The sequence below is a fragment of the Corylus avellana genome, chromosome 11 (assembly GCF_965113065.1).
Source record: "Corylus avellana chromosome 11, dhCorAvel1.hap1.2, whole genome shotgun sequence".
Lineage (NCBI taxonomy): Eukaryota > Viridiplantae > Streptophyta > Magnoliopsida > Fagales > Betulaceae > Corylus > Corylus avellana.
This window is the reverse complement of record NC_142500.1, coordinates 1145278-1165414: the sequence shown is the minus strand read 5'-3', so window position 1 is coordinate 1165414 and position 20137 is coordinate 1145278. Positions and strand designations below refer to the sequence as shown.

The window sequence follows — 20137 nt, the reverse complement described above, 5'->3', positions numbered from 1 at the left end:
TGATTTTGATAATTCTCTGAAGACCGAAAATACATACATAAAATTTAAATCATTTGATTAAAACCAAGAAGTAGGGTTTTAAGAATCCATCACAAAGCTATCTTATAAAATCTTGAAATTTTGTAGTTTTTTTTTTTTTTTTTTTTCATTTTTAATATTCAAATACGGGAACAGGTTATAAGGATTGAACAACAATAAAGGGGTGGACACCCCAATAACATAGCCAAATGAAAGAGACGGTACAAATAAACAAATAAACAGCAAGCAATAGTTTTATTTATGATTATAAAATAAATATAAACTAGTCGGGCATTTTTAAGAGCCGCATAAGGCGGTAACAAACGGCAAAAGGATCCAATGAAGAGTCCCAACTGGTAAAGACGACAACCATTGTGAAATTTTGTAGCTGAATTAGTTTGAGTGAATACAAGTCTAATCATTAAAAATATAAAATTCAATCCAATTATGAGGGAAAGAATTATAATAATGCATTCATATATGATTTCAATATTAAATGCTTATTCATAAATTTGTAATCCTTACAGCATAACCCTAAAATAATAGTTAAAAAAATTGAATCCACAGTCATAAACCCTAAATACATGAATTAGGAAAATTATCAAACTTTTCACTCACCCAACCTCTTCATCAATTAATCTTTTATTTCCCCTCCCGCATGGTTTATGAACCAAAATTACACAAAATTACATTGTAATTTGGGGGACAGTTACCTTGTAATTACCAAAAAAAATTAGATAATTTTTTTTTTTTTTTGGTTTTTTGTTATGATGTGACAAAAAAAAAATTAAAAAAATTTATGAGTATTTTATTTTTGAATTATTTGTTAATAATTTTACATTTTTGCTAAAAAAAAAAAAAAAAAAAAAAAAAAACACTACTCTAAAAACCGTTGCCAAACTAAGGGCCTATTTAAAATTGCGTTTGAGAGGCTTAAAAATACTTTTAACACTCAAAAAGTTCGTTTGAAGAAAAAAGTATTTGTCTGGTAAAAACATTAAAAACCTTTTAAGGGTCCAAAAAGTTTAAAAATGACAAAAATGTACTTTTAACAAAAACTTAAAAATAAAAATTTTACTAAAAAACTATTTTTAACTTAAAAATTATATTTCTAAAATGAATTCTAAACAAACTCTAAGTAGGATATGACTTTTCACCCAAATACCGAAAAGAGGGGAATTTTGTGCCATTGTTTCACCTCATTCGATCAAAAGGCCCATTGAGTTTAATTTGGCGGTGCAAGTAAACGACAGCGTTTCAGAAAAGCAGGAAAAATAAGTCTGTTAGAAACAGTACCGTTTAGGACATCTCTCGAAACTCGAGTCCAACCTTCCCCTACGAAACGCCTCAGCCGCTTTGCAAGTCGGTTAGCATTGCTGTGAAAGACTCGAAGCCTTTCCCGGCGTTTCTTATTATTATCATAAGAAAGAAGATTGAAGTCGTTTTTCTCTTTTCTTGGTAACGATGGAGAGTGCACAGATTGAAACCCCAAAACCCTCAGAGACTCATTTCTCTTTCACTCGCCGTCGGTCGCCGCTCAAGAGTGAAACTTACTACACGCTGGCTCGAATTCTTTCCCATTGCTACGACAAGTCGCACAGCTCTCACGCTGCCCAATTTGCACCTCAGGAGCTAAATCCAGGTAGTATTATTCGAAGTACATCGCCGTTTTATTTACTGTTATTTGCAGGACTCGTAGGGTTTCTTGCTCTATATTTCGCAATGCTTTTTGGCTTCTGAGTAATTGAATTGTTTAGGCGTTGTTTGGTTGGTCTTGAAAATTGTGAATTTGCTTTGGTTTTTCCTCGTGAAAGCAAGCAAAGTTATTTCAAATGTCATTCACAAAGTACCTAGTGAGTAATTTTTTGAATTTAACAAACAGTGCCTAATTACTAATCAAGAGTAGGAATCTGAACAGTACTTCTTTGCTAATCTCAGTCTTAATCGCGCTGTTCTCATTGTTACTGATGTTGTTTCTTTGCTTTGAAGATCATGGCAGCGATGAAGTGGCGCGAGCGACCGGGAAAGAAGAGTGTGAGAGTGTTGAATTGATCGGTCCTGATAGAATGGAGTGCCAAAATTTGGCAACTCGGAAAGAGGCAGTGTCTGATGAGAGTTGTGAAGCCATTGGGGCTGAAGATGGAGGAGTGTTTGGTGATGCACAACATGTAGTGATAGATATAGAGAGAATATTGGCCATAGAAGAAAGCGAGGATGTGTTGGAACCGATGGATGTGGTGTTGGATGAGAGCGATGAAGGGACTGGCTTCCAAGATAAAAGGTGTTGTATGGAAAAAATGTTAATGGACGAGTTGGAGCATATTATGAAAGGCGATGAAGTTCTAGATGAGAATGTGATCGGTGAAGTTCTAGATCCAAGAGGGAGTGGCAAAGACAACAGCTTGTCATTGAAGACTACTTCGTTGTGTGGAGAGCACAAAATGCAGCAGGCGGACATGGAAGTGGAGAAGCCGGTTTCTTCCGGCTGGGTAATGGATTTCCCTATTCCTATTGCCGAGAATGCAGAAACTGAGGAGGGAGAATGCTCAAATCAAAAGATTTCTGAAGCCCCCAGTGTATCGTTAGATAAAGAGATGACCGGGGAACCTCCAAAACCAAGGGAGAATATGGAAGAAGAAAGTTTGTTGCCGAAAACTAATTCAACCAAGAGAGAATTGGAGAAATCAGTTGGTAATAGTGACTCATTGGAATCTCCCAATCACATGGCTGAAGGTGGAGACATTGAGGAAGGTGAAATTTCTGGCGACTATGGAACTTATGACATGTCATTGGATATGCCTGTAGAAGATGCTATGGTGTCAGAGGAGAAGAACGTAGATGAGATGCAAGTATCTCCAGATATATTTGATAAAAAAGAGTTCCTTAATGATGACCAGAATGGAGCAAACAAAAAAAGTTTTGAGTTCACTTCTTTGAAAGTGGACACACACGACAATCCCAATACTAGTAGAGAAGTTGGACCAGAGATTAGTAATGGAAACAAGATGGCATCTAGACCTGAAGCTGTTGTTCATGAAAAATATATGAGAGCTAAAAAGGCTTATAGGGAAGACCTTTTGCTAAAAGATGGAGGAACCAAGGAGGGTGCTGGTTGGCCACCAGCTTGTCCTAATAATCTAGACTTGCATGGCCAAATATCAGAGAAAAATACAACTGGTTCCCATGGAATCACATCTACAGAAGTGGTATGATTTTGATTTGCATTTTTTTTATTATTTGAAATAATAATGTTTTGCACTTCTTCATGGGAAGCTTTAATATTTTTATGAACCAATATCTGTTGGCATTGTCTATTTTCTTTTGGTTGTATGAGTTGTCTCTGTGATTATATATGGATATGCTGCCTTTGTTCAAAGTATATTCATTTTCACAACACTCTGTTACTTGTACTGAATGATATAGATAAAAATAAAAATAAAGAAAGAAAGAAAGAAAGAAAGAAAGAGTTGGCTCATTTTCCAGAATTGAGTATTTTAAATGTGGTAGAAGAGGAAACTTGGTATCATGACTTGAGTATTTTAAATGTGTGTTTCACACACACACACACACACACACACACACACACACACAAGCATGGTCTTGAGATCCAATGAAGTTGAAGTGTTTTTTGTTTTTTTTTCTCTCTCCCTTTTTATTGTCACAATAATTGGAGTTAGTCATGGTTTTTCTTAGAACTCCATCATTCATCTCATTGTGGCCAAAGTGACTTTGCGTGTGCATTGACCCTTTCTTTGGTAAGTGATTTTTTTTTTTTTTTTTACCATAACTGATCAACACCACAACGGTTGATTGCAAAATATCTCTATCTTTCTCTCTCTCAAGCACATAAACCCCCTTCACGAAGACCCACATGCAAGTGTGTGATGCAGACTCTTTCTTCATAACTCTTTCCAGAAATGTTTTAGAGTTCTGAAAAATTAGGAAGTTATTGAAATTATGGTGTTTGTTCTCATGTAACCCTTTTGATTTGATATGTGTCAGCTGCAGCAAGATGCTAGTTCCTGCAAAAAGAAAAAGCGGTCTCTTTCTAAAGAAAGTAAAGCAAAGAAAAAGGTATTTTATGTCTCTATGTTTCCTCTACTGCTTCAATGCATTTGGTGTATGTGTGTGTTCTTTTATGAAGGTTTTTTTATCGTCCTTTGTCACTGAAAGAGATTTTAGACTGTATCAACTTGGTATTCCTCAACAGTCATTTGAAAGATTAATTTAAACATTTTTCAATTCCAAATTTACCAAGTACGCATGGAATGCAATTCTATCTTCTTTTGAAGTGTTTAATCAACTTGTTTATGACAATCATATTCTGCAGCACAAAGAACGAAAGAAACGAGCAGAAAAGAACAGAGAGCTTGGTGTTAAAAGGTTGAAATTGCATCCAGTATCGAAGCCAAAAACTGTGACATATTGCCGCCATTATCTCAAGGGAAGGTGCCGCCAGGTTCTACAACGTTCCCTATATATATATATATATACTGATTATTGAATTGCTTGTAGTTTCACTTTACCCTTGCCATGCAGCAAAGGTGCACTCTGATGTTTATATCATAATCATGCATACATTTATTTTTACTAGTTGCTTGGGTCTGCAGTTACAACAATCATCTCTAAAATAGGATTAGGTTCATTATGATCTTGTTTGGGTTATGTTCTTGTGACGTCTCCTGACAATTTTTGTTAAAAAAAATCTAAATTTTTGCCCATTTCAAGCTTCTCTGGATCAAATTCAAATTCTTGCTGGGGGAGGGAATGATTTTACTTGTTTCCCAAGCTCTGAATTTTGGGCTGGCTTTTATTTCTGACTCTCAAGTATTGCCTGGTTTTCATGCATGCAAGAGGGTAGCTATTTACGTCTCATAGAGAAGTATAATTCTCTGGTTGTTGAACTCTTGGCTTTATGGTGATTGTTTATTTCTTTCTGGTTACCCTTATGGGTCTTTCAAATCTGATATTGAACCTTCTGTTTCAGTAAACATGTCTTTTGCCGCCCTTTTGTCTCCTGTATGGACTAATTTAGCTCAAAAGATAATAAAAGGAGCATCATTTTCTGTCGCCGGGCATACCCTATAATACCATCAACTGAAAATAATTTGTGACAAGAGTTTAACAAATAGTTTCTGTTCCAGAGCATCTAGATGTAGCAAATGAACCCCTTTTTTATCCCCTTACCCTTCCCCCCTCCCCCCTCCCCCAAATTTCCAATTAATTTGTGTCACATAATTGTCTAAACATGTTATTGCCTTGCTTCAGACGATCTATTTCCCCGTGGATTTTCTTTTCTTTTCTTTCCTTTTTTTTTTGGATAAGTACCTATGGTGTTTTTTGTTTAGACATCTACTCATACAATCATTTATCATCTTTGTTTCACAGGGTGACAAGTGCCAATTTTCACATGATACAGTACCTTTGACAAAATCCACGGTATACTCTTTTTACTTATGCTTTCTTAAGATGCTACTATCTGCATTCTACCCTGGTTAATAGTTTGATAAAACTATAGTTGCTATTTAGGCTGAGTAGCTGTAGTTAGCTGGAGTTTAGTCTGATTAAAGGATTTAATTGGTTGTTTCCTATTGCTAATTACATGGGATAAGCATCTGTTGTCTGATTCTAGTTCAATGGTCAATGTATATGTGTAGTAAAGCAAATTTGTGCTACCTCAGTAACATCTCTTGAATGGCTTAACACTCTCTCTCTCCCATTCTGTTGTTGCAGCCCTGCTGTCATTTTGCACGTCACTCATGCATGAAAGGGGATGCCTGTCCATTTGATCATCAGCTTTCTAAGTATCCCTGTGACAATTTTGTTAAAGGTTTCTGCAGCAGAGGTGATGCTTGTATGTTTTCACACAAGGTACCTTCTTGTTCTGTGCCTTTTGGGTCTTTTAATGTCTTGAAATACTGTACCCTTTTTGTTCAAGAATACATCACACTGTATTTCATGTTTATTAACTACTATTTTCTTCCTCAAAAAAACTAAATAAATAAGTAAATATTTCCCCAAGTATTTGGGTTTAATGCTCAAGAAGTTGAGTTGCCTTTTCACATTAGCTACTCTCATCTCAGATACCAACCATGGAAGATTCAAGAACTGCTTCGAATGATTTCAAACCTGAGTTGAAGTATCCATCCTTGCCAGGTAATACAAATATTAAGATGCAACTGAATGTTACCAATAGCTCCCTGCAGAATGTTGATGCCTTGTCCAACTCTGTGGGAGCACATCCTCACACGAATGTGAAGACTCTAGTGAAACCACCTGCACTTGTACCAAAAGGAATTAGCCGCATCCTCACTGCTGAGAAATCTGCAGTGGTCAATTCTACTATGCTTAAACAAGGGAGGTCCTCTCCAAGTGGGAATGAGGGTGCCAAAGTTGGGAATCAGGCGGTCCCAAGTATATCAGACACATTTCAAAAAATGGATGAGACTCCAAAGAGAACTTCGCCATGTGTGGTACCAAAGGGAATAAATTTTCTCTCCTTTGGCAAAGGTCCATTGGACGATTCTGTTACTAAAAAAGTGGCTAGCTTGCATTCAAACAGGGGCAGTAGTACCAAATTAACTTTAGCTGACAATTTAAATTTGCAGAAACAAGCTAGCTCGTCTCCAAATATTGATGTTAGCATCAAAGTTGGTAACCAGACAAGCCCAAGTGCATCAAAGACAACTCAAAATTTGAATGAGATGATAAAGAAGACACAACCTGAAGGTACACGACAGGGAATGAACTTTTTGTCTTTGGGAAATACCTCGGTAGATCATTCTAGTAGTAAGAGAAAGGCCAGCTTCCCTTCCAGTTGCGATATTGGTATTGATGGAGCCGTTCTAGAGGGACAAACTGCAGGTGTTAAATCTCAAAACTCAAGTGTATTCTCATTGAGGCTGCCAGCTTCTCCACTTGCTTCCGGTCAATCATCAGACGGCTTAGCATCTGTGAAATACAAAGATGCACCAAACTCAGCTCAGAAGGCACACTCATTGATACTATTTGCAACAAAGTATGAATCAAAGATGAAAATGAATCGGTCTGTCGGTGCTCTTGATGTTGGTAAGGAAGGTACTAGTAATATCACTAGAAGTTGCCAGAATGATTTGGCAAAAGCTTCAAAAATTTTGGACTTCTTGTCTAGTGGTGGTAGTAAAAAGTAAAGAATAAAACCCTTAGTGGTAGCCAAACCCCAATGTGGTCGGGCTGTGGCTTTGATGTCTGATCAGTTCGAGTAAAACACAGCAGTATTGAGGAAAAGACATTTAATAGTTCATGCTTTCTCTTTTGTCCTTCAGTGGCACAATGTTGTATTTTTTCAGCTTATTTCCAGAAGCCGTCAATCAGGTGTAGTTTGCATTTTATATTGATGTTTTTATTGCCTTTAATTGGTGTGATAGTTAACCGGCAAAAACTAACTAGAGGATTTTTCTTTTTTGAAATTTCAAATGTAGATGGAATGGCTGCATTGTGATTGTGAAGTTCATTGATTATGATCGCTTGAGATCTTTGCTTTGAAGGGATTTCAGATTGATTTTATTCTTTGAGATATTATAAACCAGTTCTATAGAAAAGCCAGTCACATGTGACTATCATCTTAAAGTTGAGGCTCTGGTAATTGTTTATCTTCTTGTCACTTGCAATCTTGCTTGTTGTCATGGCTTCATCTTGATTCTAACTTTATTACTGCTGTTAAAGGGCAAAAGCAGATGACCGCTGTGATGGTTTTATGGAAAATATCCACCTTTGTCACCCTTGTGATCTGTTTTCAGACGGCCAACTTGCGATGGGATCTTGATGATCAAGTTACAGATGCCAAGTCCTTGCAGGTTCTTTTTTTATTGGGAAGGCCTTTGCAGCTACTTATTCAGGTTGCTTTTTCGAATGCTCTTTGCTGCTCTTCCAAATATTACAGGTGTATGTTAGATCCATAGAAAATCTCAGTCAATTTATTACTTCGGTGAATATTCTAATTTTTTTTTTTTAAAAAAAAAGGAGGACTTCCATAGGTTCAATGTAAATTTCGAATTAGGGTAAGTTAATGAGGTTGTTAGATTGAAGATCCAACGCTTAGATATTGAAATCCATGCGTATTAGTCATGCAGGATGAGGTGTGTAAGAGTGTAGTGCTCAACTATGTTAGTGAAGTATCCATGATGTTGAAGGTGGACAACCACCAGTCTAGTCTTCTCAAAACAGTCAACTTAGATGACTAAACACTTATAGGAGTTATATATTTTAAAGCATAATATACTAATAGGAGTTTTTGGTAAGAATAATTTTCTTCTCAATTTGTTCTATGAACATGATTTTCGGAGTGTTTGTTTGGTCATGCATATCCTTTCAACAATCAGAACCCCTAAAAGATATCCGTGCATTATTTTGTGACAATGTGATGGGACACAAACCACCGACCACATCAAAGGATACCTAGTCCATGACCTTGTGGTTGGGTGATTGAGAGCTAAAGATATTATTATGGGCACTTTTGTTATTTATTTTTTACATCGGTTATCTTATTTTTCAAATTTTGGGCTTTATGTTATTTTAGTGGGATGTCAGCCCAAGTAGCACTAGAGTTAGGGTTAGGGTTTAATCCTAGACTATTTAAGCATAATATTCTACTGTGATAATTAGTTTTGATGAAATACAGAAAATATCGACTGTTGTCGTCTTCCCTCTTCTGATTTCTCCCTTCTCTTGTGCTTCTTTTCCTCTCTTCTCTTCTCAGCTTCTTCTCTCTCTCTTCAAACTTTCTTCAATTGCTTGTCGTCTTGCATGACAATGTCTTCGAGTTTGTACTATTGGATTATGATTTTCTCTATTTCACTTGAAATGACATCATTTAAAAATTCTAAATGGCGTGATGTATACAGTTGAGATGATTCTATTCCAATATTGTTGCAGAAGTATTGGATCTGATAAAGACTACAAAATAAAAAAAAATAAAAAAAAGTAAATCCATTAATTAATGTTGCCTTCAAATTGGGTAACGAATTTAGTATGATTTGTGGCGTGTAGTCTGTAGTACTGAGTTGAATTATACATCTATCAGGCTTTTCTGTGCTTGCAATTCATGTGAAACGATTATGCATCATAGAAATTCATGGAATATTCTATGTAGTAGCGCTTGGCTCTCGCTTTTGGTTTGGACGAAGGCATAGGTTGTGTTTGAAGTTTGCTCGGTGTGGGACTATCTGTGGTGTATGTGGGCCGTAATCTGGGCTTATTGGATGGCCATTCCTTTCGAGTTGCTGACCTTGTCGAGCATTTTGAGTAGTGCTGTTACTATCATGGAAAAAACTATGATCATTGTCCAAAACATAAAGGTAAGAGGAAAAGATTCGTGATTGATACGTCAAAAAGGTTTTTTAACAATATTCAAATTTGTTTGAAATGCTTCAAGCTATTTGAATTTTTGTTCCAATCTACATGATTTTCTTCTTCCTAGTCAAACTTAATGATGTTAAAACAGTTGTGATTATCCTCACTTTTCTTTCTTTATACTATATCTATTATGACCCACAACACTGAATTTGAACTTTGGCTTCACTTTAGCATCATCACCTAAGGAAAAAGCTTGGGCTATTGCAGTTTTTACAATTCTTTGTAAACTCGTATGTTTATGAAAATGTTTGGCGTGAATTGTCATGTTACCGTTCACATTTTAGTGACAAATATGACGTTAGTTTATAAATTTGATAAGTGCTACATACGGTTTCACATTAATTTGTAAGAAATTTATAGTAAAAAACCAAAAAAAACATTCAACCTTGTTAAGGAATAACACCACATGGAGTTGCAAACAAAATCATTGCTTTCTTATGCTTGTAATAGTGATCAGAGTGACCTAACACCCCTCCATTTTCGCAGGAATCTGTGTTATAATGTTCAGGGGCCCATATCTAAAAGTAATGTGACAGCGAAATCAATGGGTATCATGAATGGCTAGGTTAGGTGTCCCGACCACGCTCGTACGAAATTGATTTTGACTACAATATCAAGCAACTCACACATGGAGAGTTCTGCTCTCATGTGACCTTGTATTGCAAAATCCCTCCCATTTCATAATTGAGTGTAGTTGGGAGTTCAAAAAAAAAAAAAAAAAAAAATACTAATTTTTATTATAAGTTTGTTGTAAATTGATCTAATAATTTCTGTAACATTAGTGATGTGATAGGCCATGTGGCAATTATCATGTCATCCATTAAAAACAGTTCAAGTACCATTTATTTTCATAAAATATAAATTATAATGTAAGTTTGTAAATAAATTACAGTAAAAGTTATTGTATTTCAAACATATTCCTTTATAATAACTGAACGATGAAGAAAGGTCCAATCTCTATGTAACTTCACTTTAGAGGTTTTCTGTTTTTTTTTTTTAAGCCTCATAGTAAAAAACTTTGCTGCTAAAAGTTTAGATTAAATTAAGGCACAAGTTTAGATTCGGTTGAATACTTTATATGTTTGATTTATATTTGAAGACACGTGATGGCTCTAAGCTACGTAATGTTTGCGTATGATCATATTCACTTTACATATATTACCTAAAAACTCTATTATCAAGCGTAATGAAATATTATAATTGAATCCATAATTTTTCATTTTATCAAGATTTTGCATATCAACGATGGTCATATAGGTTTAGCAGGTTTATGATCCGTCCCAACCCTGATCCAAAAGATTTGAACAGATGTAGACCCAAACTTTTAAGGAGTTATATTACATATTGTTCTTCATCTCATTTTCCACATATTCTTTTTACAAATTTATCATTAAATTTGTGGGATCCATATGTAGGTTCTACAAATTCAAAAATGGGAAAAAGATGTGATGAAAAATGATTATTATTATTTCTCGTTAAAAAATAAAAAAGAAAGAAATTAAATCTAAGAATTTGTTATTAATATAAATAGGACAAAGTTTTCCTCCAAACTGAGTTGGAGGAATTTTCTTTAACCTATTCTATAAAATTGACATGTGTCCCTTGAACATGTGAGATGCACATGTTTTTTTTAATAATAGGGACAAAGTTTGAATAAATTTTAGTAAAAACTTATGTGAATCTTACATATTATTAAAAAAAGAGACACATGTCATTTTTATAGAGTAGGTTGAAGGAAATTCTTCTAATCCAGTTTGGAGGAAAACTTTCTCCATATAGGACAATATGGTATAGATATATAACATTACTCCATATGGTATAGATATATAACATTACTCCATAACAACGCTCTATTATAGTCAAGTTGAAAAATGCTATAAAGTTATAACTTTTTTACTATTTGTTGATATATGTTAGCATGTAATTGGGAGGTTAAAATTTTATTGGGTAAAGTCCACTTAACCCCTTTAAACTATACCACAAATTATCAATTGTGACAATTTACCCTCCAAATTACCGAAACAATGACAATATATCTCTAATTTTAACAAAATGACGAAATTACCCTAACTAAAATAAAAACAAAAATACTAAAATTTAATTTTTTTTTTCAAAATTTTAAGGTTATTTTTGTCTTATTGAAATTTCTATAGAGGTAATTTTGTCATTTTGCTAGCATTAACGATAATTTTATCTTATTGGAATGATAATTTGAAGAGATTAAGTAGACTTTACCTAATTTTCTTTTATTCAGCTTTAATTAAAGGTCCAACTGAACGAAGATTCGCAGTTATTAGTTGCCCAAAGTTTATACTCACCACTTTTTCACTTAAAACGAGCGGTAACTATTCAAATTGCTAGCTAATCGCCGTAAATCCCGCTTAAAACTCTCTCGCAATCTCTCCTCAAATTAGTAGCTAATTGCTCTCAATCTTCCCCGAACCTTGCCACGTAGGACACCCTAGTACTCGCACTACTATATATATAATTCTCCGCGAAGCAAAATCTCACGCACTCTCCCATCTTCTCAAATGGCGACCTCTGTGGGGAACAACTTCATGCCTCCGACTCTGATCTCCAATCTTCAGCAAGTTCTGATCGCCAGAAAAAACGACGCCGTAGAATGCCAGTCCCACAAAGTCCACAAGCCAACCGAAGCTGACGCGTCGAAAACGGAGAGCGATTGCGCGAAGCCGGTGGTGTTGGTGACCAACGGGGAAGGAGTAGAGTCTCCTGGTCTCACATTCCTCGTCGAAGCTCTCGTTCGGGACGGTCGCTTTGACGTCCACGTGTGCGCTCCCCAATCGTCGGTTCCTCATAGCCATTTCCTTTTTCTTTTTCTTTTTTTTCTCTTTATATTTTCCACGTTTATCCCTTCGTTTGGTTGCCGAGAAAGTGTGGGAAAAAAGAAGCTTCCGAAATGAAATTTTCTTTTCTTTTTCTACGGCAGACCTAGTTAATCTTTTTTAGCTATAATGTGAAGCTCATGTTTGGTAATGTGATTTTAGCTTAGTGTGATTCACGGCCTTCCCAATCATCGGTTTCTTACAGCCATTTTCCTCTCTATTTTCCGCTTTGATCCCTACGTTTGGTTGCTGAGAAAGTGTGCGAAAAGAAAAGCTCGCAACTCTTTTTTTTTTTTTTCCTTTTATATTATTTTTCTCAAAAGAGTCCAGCAAAATTAGCTGAAATTTACTTCATTGCCTTTTCTTATATATTCCTGCTTCCTCAGTAGTTGCTGCCATATTCAAAATAAAAGGAAACGAATATGCTCATGTTTAGTGATATGAATTTGGCTCGGTGCAGGGATAGATCGGTGTCCGGTCACTCGGTGACGATTCGGGAGACGCTTTCTGCGTGTTCCGTTGAACTCTGTGGTGCCACTGCGTTTGAAGTTTCTGGTAATTCGAAGGCTCACATTGATCATTGTGTACTGTTTGTTAATTTTCAGGAGCTGTAGCTATTATCGTATTATACTGGAATTAGAATGAAATGTGCTTTGATTGTTAATTTTCATATGATCAGGAAGCCCTGCTGATTGTGTATCTTTAGCTTTATCTGGGGCATTGTTTTCTTGGTCAAAGCCTGTTTTGGTATGCATTTAGAATCTGTACTTTTTGAGATGCTTGTTTATATTTTGAGCACCGATTATTCCTTCTATCCTGTATTTTTATTTTCAGGTCATTAGTGGAGTAAACAAGGGATCAAGTTGTGGTAACAACATGTAAGTAATTATTTGTTTTTTGTTTTTTCAAAGTTTCGATTTGCCACTGAAAAGTAATTCAGCTGACAGTTTTGATGCTATGGGTTTGCTATATATATCGCATTTTATTGCTTTGAGCGCTGATGTTTGTTGAGTTCCCATGACTTAGGTTCTACTCTGGGGCTGTTGCTGGAGCTAGAGAGGCACTGATTTGTGGTGTACCATCTCTTTGTATATCATTGAACTGGTGATTGTGTTTTCTGGCTCTTGTTTCTTATTGGTTCCGCTGCTTTTTTTTTGGCATTTCTTCCCCTCCCTGCGCACTTTAATGGGTATCTATCGAGTATATTATATGTCAAAGTCTCTTTCAGGAAGAAGGAGGTGAGCTGTGAGAGTGATTTGAAGGATGCAGTCGTTGTTTGTTTGCCATTAATACATGCGACCGTAAGAGATATTGAGAAAGGAACTTTCCCAAAAAGTTTCTTGCTGAATATTGAGATTCCCAGTTGTCCTTTGACAAACAAGGTTTGCTTCTTGTGCTGCTATGTTTTTGGATTGTGTGCAAGTATTGTAATTTGGGCAGATACAGATGGTCAGTGGTCAATGGAAGAAGTTAAAAAATTTTGCAAACTTTCCATGGCACATTTCGCTTTCCTTCAACTCTTGAGATTGTATTGTTAGTCAAGCTCCCTTTTGGAAATATAATCGAAGTCATATTTAGATAGATCAATGAAGTAGATGTCCAAAATAGGCGTATGTAGCAAGTGATATTGATACCCTTTAAAGAGAGCCAACGTCATGATCTTAAGTATGATGAGAGTATATGCTTACGTTTCTCTTCTTGTTTTATTCTTAATACGTAACTGAGGAATACGGATTCAAAGCATTATGTGAGATTAGGCTTAGGCGCCAGGTCAGGATAAAATTGATAAAGGATGATTAAATAAAACAAAAATGGAAGCTTATTTGCAGTCTTGTGAATGTTTTTGTACAAATATTTAGGCTTATATTGCCCTGGCCAAGGACCTCCTGTTCTTAGATGGGTCACATGTCTGTGGAATTTTAGAGTGCCGGGATGTTCAGTGGGCTGAAGTCATTCCATTTTTGTCTCACAAGCATTTCAATGAGTCATCACATTTGCTCGGGTGATATTCGAGTGCTTTCTAGTTGCAATTATATGGTTTATTTATCTGGGCTATACTTTTGTTTGACAGGGCTTCAAGGTGACCAGGCAGAGTCTATGGAGGTCCTCTCTAAGCTGGCAAGCTGTGTCAGCAAACAGACATCCCTCTGCTGGCCATTTCATGTCCAATCAGCAAAGCCTTGGTATGAAGCTGGCACAGCTCAGCCGAGATGCCTCTGCTGCTGTGAGTTCTTCGTGTTTGATACCATAATGCTACAATAGTTTTAATTTTTGGGTATATTTATGTTGTCATTCTGAAAAGGCATATCCTCCGAAATTCTTAGGGTGCAGCACGTCGTTTGAACTCACATCGGAAGAATGTGGAGATTGAATCAGTTGGAGTAGCAGGAAAATGCAATTCCCAAAAAACTGTGAAGAAATACTTCCGCTTAGAGGTACAAATTAACGACATGACTTTGCAGTAGCAGCCAAATCTCTTTACTCGTTATCTATGTTTTGGGATGGCAGGGAGGAGAGGAAAAAGTAAATTGTGACCTCGTTTGATAACGATTTCTGAAAAAGAGGGGCTCATTTGGTAATACTTTTTTAGCAAAAAAAAAAATTCAAAAGTATTAACAAACAACTCCAAACAAAAAACATTAACAAAATACTTAAAACTATTTTCATGTTTACGTCACATCAGAGCCAAAAAGTTTTATCAAATAAACCCCTGGGTAATATTTGTTGTGGAACTCACTTCCTTTACATTGCTGCACTATCCTACTTAATTCAATTGTTTGAAAGACCAGTTTTTATGAGCAGTGATTATATTTATGTTTGCAGTTCGTAGAAAAGGAGCAGGAACATGTGGATGAGGATCTAGATTACAGAGCACTTGAAGATGGATTTGTGAGTTGCAACCTCTTTGTTTATCGTCTTCTTGTGAATCTCTTGTCCTTGATTGCTGATTCTATGGTTCCCTTTGGCACTTCAGGTTGCAATTACTCCTATGTCTTTAAATCCATCCAACTGGTTAGAGAGGTTCGATCATTGGCGTCAAACTGGGTTGCTATTGCACTCGCAGATGAACAACGAAGCTTCCTCACTTACCCAAAACATTATGCAAAAAGGGAAAAAGGGTGCAAAGGAAGCTTCATCTGCCTTAGAGTAACTTGTCAAACCAATTCGTTGCAGTGATCTTGGCAGGCAATATTTGATTATAACTCAAACAAGATGGGCCACACTAGTGTAATATGCAGGGCCTATGGCCTTGTCACTCTTTATGATGCTGCCACGGCATAGAAATACTTTGGAAACTCTTCTCTTCCTGTAATTGTCGAACTTGTGCTTCACTTTGGAATGAATTAGGTTGCCTGGGTAAACTAAGTAGTACATGCACCTCTACATATTCTCTAGCGTGTTGTAAAAGATCAGGATTCCTACAAGATTCTCAAATTACGTAATTTATGTCATTTTTAAGCATTGAAACGCTTGAAAATGCTATGTATTAAAAATGTGGCATGTTGTCGAGTTAACCAAAAATAATTTTCCTTCCAAAAGGCTTCTCTTCACTTTTGTAAATAAGCTTTTTATTCATAAAATCAAAAAATAATTTTTTGCTCAAAGTTTTTTAGCAATACTTGTGTGGATGGCACGTGCAATACACGTGCTTGGTTCTCTGTGTTATGTATTACTATAATTGTTAATATTATAATTGATATGTATATATTATATTAGAAAATATATTTAATATCTAAATTATTGAAAAATGTTTATTGGATTGAATTTTCTAAACAAATAAAGTAAAACTATAAATTAAGTAAATATGATATACCAAAAAAAAACAAAGAGTTAATTTACATAGCACACATATGTTGTTACTTCAAATCAAAGGATATCACATTCATGTTCAATATTTCTTTATTATAATGTATCATATACCTCGAAAAGTTATAAAGTTCATAATAAATCATATTGCCATTAATAGCAAAACTTTAAAAGCATGCATGTATGATTTATCACCATAATAGGCTATTTACTTTTACATTTTTCTTTCAACGGTCCTAATAACTTGTACATAAATACTACCAAAAGCATGTCACCATCCAAGCATGCAACTAACTTGATCCTACCAAATTATTAGCTACTACAATTAGCACAAGTTGTTTTTATCAAGAGTTTCATTTTTTAAAAATGCATTTATTTATCTTCATCTTACATGACTACTTGATACTAAAATTTGTTTCAAAATACATCACTTTGCAATTTAGTTGGTGAAAGGAGTAGACAAAGCTACGAATCCCTAGGTTGTGGAAATTGATTCATCTTCGTTTGGTGGCTCTTGAACAGTTGTAATGTTTAATCTTTGACGAGGTTCTCCACGTCCATCAACCAATGTAGCTCTTAACCGAATAATTAATTCTTGCTCTAAAAAAAGCCTTGCAAGGCTTTGTATATTAGTAATGCACTCCTATTTACAACAAAATAAAAGTAAGATAAGTTTGAATTCAATGTCATCTATATAAGATATTTTTCCTACAAGGTATAGTTTTTTTTCATCAACAAAAAAACAAACAAACAAAGAGTCCATTAAAAAGGACAACCCAATTCTTATATAGAAAGATAATAACATTCACTATCTTTAGTGAGTATTGTTTATTCACCAAACCAAAATTACTATTTTGATGAGGTTGGTAGGAGTATTTTTACGACATGTGCCATTTTTTTTAATAACATGTGAGATGCACATGGGAGAGAGTGAATGTGTTCCAAACCAAATCGCCCCCAAATCCACAATGTCCTTGTTAGGATTTGTTAAGAGTGAATGTGTCCCAATACCATTTTGCCCCCACAAACCACCCAGATTGTGGGGGAAGTGGCTTGCGGGGGCGAAATGGTGGAGAGAAATGACGCTAAACGCTGAATGGGTGAGAGAAGAAAAAGATAATGGAGAAAGGCCTATAGAGAAAAGGAAAAGAAAAAGACAAAAAAAAAAAGAGAGAAACGAAAAGTAAAAATGGGAGAGAGATAAATTATTTGTTTAATTAATAGGTGAGTAAACTGTTCACTCACAATTTTATTTTGGTTAAAATGGTAAGTCTGAAAAGTGAAGATTTAAGCCATTTTCATTAAATTGCCTTACTAAAATAACCGAAAAATGATTTTGATGATGCTTGTATGAGTGCTCTTACAAACTCTCTACTTTATTTTTAATTTAACTTTAATCAATAAGACTTTTAAACAAGTAAAAAAGTAAAAATTATTTAATTTTTTAAGTTTATATATTAAAAATTAAGAACAATAATAATATTGTACTAAAATAAAAGAAGAAATAGTAAATTTAATATTTAATTTATTTTAAAAGTAATTATTTAATATATTTTTTTAAATTTAACTTTTATTTAAAGAGTTAAATAGTTTACGTGGAATGTTCTTACTGGTCCTCGACCTTGGTAATGGAATAGGAAATAAAATTAAAAATTAAAAAAAAATGGTTAACCGGGTCCCACTCTGAAATGCTTTAGATTGGTCACCATGGTGAAAGCTGGACTGTCCCCTATTTTTGCTTCAAGATCCCGGCTCTGAACAAATATAATAAAGAATTAGGGGCCATTTAGAAGTTTCTAGAAAGTTGAGGGGCTCGGATTAGGTGGGGACTTGAGGTCTCTGGTCCACATAATAGCTACAGCCTACAAATGGCAAAAACTTCAAAAGCAGTGAAACGTGGCGATGCAGCACTTCCTCAAAATAGACTCACACTGTAAATTTACACACCCCAGACCCAGAGGTAGCAGTACTCTCTCCCTCTCTCTCTCTCTCTGCAATTATTTCTGACAAATCGATTGCTCTGTGTGACTGTTAAGCGTGTATAAATAAACTCAATCTCTCTCTCAGCGACGACTGATAATAATGGTCGCTGAAAGTGAAGGTGGGGGTGGGAAGAAGCCAAGGAAAGAACAAGTCACAGTAAAAGTAGAAGTAAAAGAAATAGAAGAAGAAGAAGAAGAGGAGGAAGAAGAAGAAGAAAGAACGGCTCTGTTTGATGGTGGGTCCTCTTGTTCATCTTCAACCACTGCCCTGAGAAACCAGGCCTTTGAATCAAACGATACCGTTGAGGTCATCCAGGTGGTCCATATAAAAGAAGAAGAAGAAGAAGAGGAGGAGGAATTAGTGGGTGTTGAAGAGATTGGAAATGGTTCTGGTGGGAATGGACCTTGGTCTTCGTCGTCGTCGGAGGCGGTGCCGGAGCCGGAGCCGATGGAGGGGCTGCAAGAGCCGGGTCCGCCGCCGTTTCTGAAGAAGACATTCGAGATGGTGGAGGACCCGGAGACCGATAGAGTGGTGTCGTGGAGTGAGACCCAGGACAGCTTCACGGTGTGGGACGAGCATGTGTTCGCTCAAGAGCTGCTTCCTCAGTATTTCAAGCACAGGAACTTCTCCAGCTTCATTCGACAGCTCAACACTTACGTGAGTAATGTTTTCTAAAAACCCAAGTGTTTTTTTTATTAATTTAATGAAAAGATTTCAACAGGGTTTGTTGTTTTGTGTAAGAGATATTCTTCTTTTCATTCTCAATACCATCTCCTCACCATCTCTTCCAAGTGCATCTTGATTTTTTCAAAATAAAAAAAATAAAAAAATGCATAGAAGCATTCCTCCAAGTGGGTCTCTTTTATTTATTGTGTCTGTGTAGTTTGCGGCGGTGAAAACTACCGCATACAATCCGGATCCATCCATCCATCCTAGCTTGTTGAGCTTTTAAGGTCGGTTGCTATTAAAATAAAATTACAAAGTGTATAATGAAATCTTCAATGAAATAGACCTTTTTTGCTTACCCTTTAATTTGTCGGAAGAAGTTGACATTAATTATTTAACATAAAGAAATTTTGAAGTTTACTGCTTGTGCTTACAAGTTTGGTTGTTGTGTTGTTGATGATGGGGTTTTGGTGGTGTGAAATGGGTACTGAAGGGTTTCAAGAAGATTGACACGCATAAATGGAAGTTTGCAAACGAAGGGTTTCAGAGAGGGAAGATGCATTTGCTGAAGAACATCAAGAGGAGAAGCCGGTTGAGCAAGCAGCAGCAAGAAGTGATAATAACCAGTATCAATTTGGCGAAACCGGGCGGGTTGGAGAGTGAGCTTGAGAGTCTGAAGAAGGATCACAATGTGTTGAATGTAGAAATCCTGAAGCTGAGACAGCAGCAAGAGGAGTCAAAGAATCAGATGAGTGCCGTGGAAGATCGCATTCGAGGCGCAGAGTGTAGGCAACAAAAGATGCTTCTTTTCCTCACCAAATTAGTCGCCAAAAGCCCCATCTGTATGCAGCAATATTTAATTCAGAAGAGAAAGCAAAAGAGAGCGGCTGAGTACTTTGGCAAGAGACGTCGTAGATTAATGCCTCGTGAGGCGGCCAGCAAAAGTGTGAATGGCAGCAGAAACCAATTTCCCCAGGGAGACATGACAATCAATCTCTCTGAAATCTTGCCAACACCCTTCCCAGCTCCCATGGACGACACTCCACTTCAGCTCAATGTTACGGCGCCTGAAGACAACAACTCTTCTGTTTACCATGTCATGTCGGACAAGCTGCTGGCGGATCACTCCATTATCGACCAAGAGTTTGGTGTTGATGACTCTAAATTCTATTCCGAGTTGGAGGATTTGATTGCCAGCCCACCTGATTATTGAGCCAACTGGAATTGTATTACAGGCCATGGCTCTTTTCCTCTTTCAATCGTGTGGAGATATCGAGGGGTCTCCTATCGATCTACTTCAATTTTCTTTTTCGTCTTTTATAATGTTGTGTGCTCCTTTATCTATCTTGTAAAAATCGGCTTTTGTAAACAAAATAAAAAAAAAGTTCAATTCACTAAACAAATATGAAAACCTCATTAATCCA

General features: G+C 36.1%; 3 protein-coding genes across 8 annotated transcripts; all 3 read left to right on the top strand.

Annotated features, from left to right (window-relative positions):
- Positions 1-1345: 1345 nt before the first annotated feature.
- Positions 1346-10097, top strand: EMB1789 (CCCH-type zinc finger family protein). Of its 6 annotated transcripts, XM_059575929.2 has the most exons (11): positions 1346-1660; positions 2008-3224; positions 4021-4092; positions 4349-4477; positions 5407-5457; positions 5752-5889; positions 6102-7371; positions 7479-7638; positions 7723-7895; positions 9080-9353; positions 9898-10097. In XM_059575929.2, the coding sequence occupies exons 1-7, from the start codon at positions 1483-1485 to the stop codon at positions 7185-7187; spliced, it is 2871 nt and encodes a 956-aa protein (XP_059431912.2). In that variant the 5' UTR covers positions 1346-1482; the 3' UTR covers positions 7188-7371; positions 7479-7638; positions 7723-7895; positions 9080-9353; positions 9898-10097. The 6 variants fall into 6 exon arrangements, with proteins under 6 accessions (XP_059431912.2, XP_059431918.2, XP_059431917.2 ...); XM_059575935.2 differs by lacking the exon at positions 9898-10097 and having other exon boundaries at positions 4027-4092; positions 9080-9546; XM_059575934.2 differs by lacking the exon at positions 9898-10097 and having other exon boundaries at positions 7734-7895; positions 9080-9546.
- Positions 10098-11929: 1832 nt separating this feature from the next.
- LOC132165395 (uncharacterized) lies at positions 11930-15667 on the top strand. The gene is made up of 10 exons (XM_059575936.2): positions 11930-12217; positions 12718-12812; positions 12937-13004; positions 13092-13135; positions 13284-13361; positions 13486-13639; positions 14329-14481; positions 14582-14692; positions 15081-15146; positions 15232-15667. The coding sequence occupies exons 1-10, from the start codon at positions 11943-11945 to the stop codon at positions 15406-15408; spliced, it is 1221 nt and encodes a 406-aa protein (XP_059431919.2). The 5' UTR covers positions 11930-11942; the 3' UTR covers positions 15409-15667.
- A 2354-nt stretch (positions 15668-18021) lies between these two features.
- LOC132165729 (heat stress transcription factor A-7b) lies at positions 18022-20137 on the top strand. Its single transcript, XM_059576404.2, has 2 exons — positions 18022-18704; positions 19207-20137. The coding sequence occupies exons 1-2, from the start codon at positions 18147-18149 to the stop codon at positions 19924-19926; spliced, it is 1278 nt and encodes a 425-aa protein (XP_059432387.2). The 5' UTR covers positions 18022-18146; the 3' UTR covers positions 19927-20137.

Coding starts and splice junctions, on each gene's coding strand:
- EMB1789 (XM_059575929.2), top strand. CDS start 1,483: ATGGAGAGTGCACAGATTGAAACCCCAAAACCCTCAGAGACTCATTTC. Junction 4,093..4,348: donor AAAGTAAAGCAAAGAAAAAG/GTATTTTATGTC, acceptor CATATTCTGCAG/CACAAAGAACGAAAGAAACG. Junction 4,478..5,406: donor TCAAGGGAAGGTGCCGCCAG/GTTCTACAACGT, acceptor TTTGTTTCACAG/GGTGACAAGTGCCAATTTTC.
- LOC132165395 (XM_059575936.2), top strand. CDS start 11,943: ATGGCGACCTCTGTGGGGAACAACTTCATGCCTCCGACTCTGATCTCC. Junction 12,813..12,936: donor CACTGCGTTTGAAGTTTCTG/GTAATTCGAAGG, acceptor TCATATGATCAG/GAAGCCCTGCTGATTGTGTA. Junction 14,482..14,581: donor GCCGAGATGCCTCTGCTGCT/GTGAGTTCTTCG, acceptor CGAAATTCTTAG/GGTGCAGCACGTCGTTTGAA.
- LOC132165729 (XM_059576404.2), top strand. CDS start 18,147: ATGGTCGCTGAAAGTGAAGGTGGGGGTGGGAAGAAGCCAAGGAAAGAA. Junction 18,705..19,206: donor TTCGACAGCTCAACACTTAC/GTGAGTAATGTT, acceptor TGGGTACTGAAG/GGTTTCAAGAAGATTGACAC.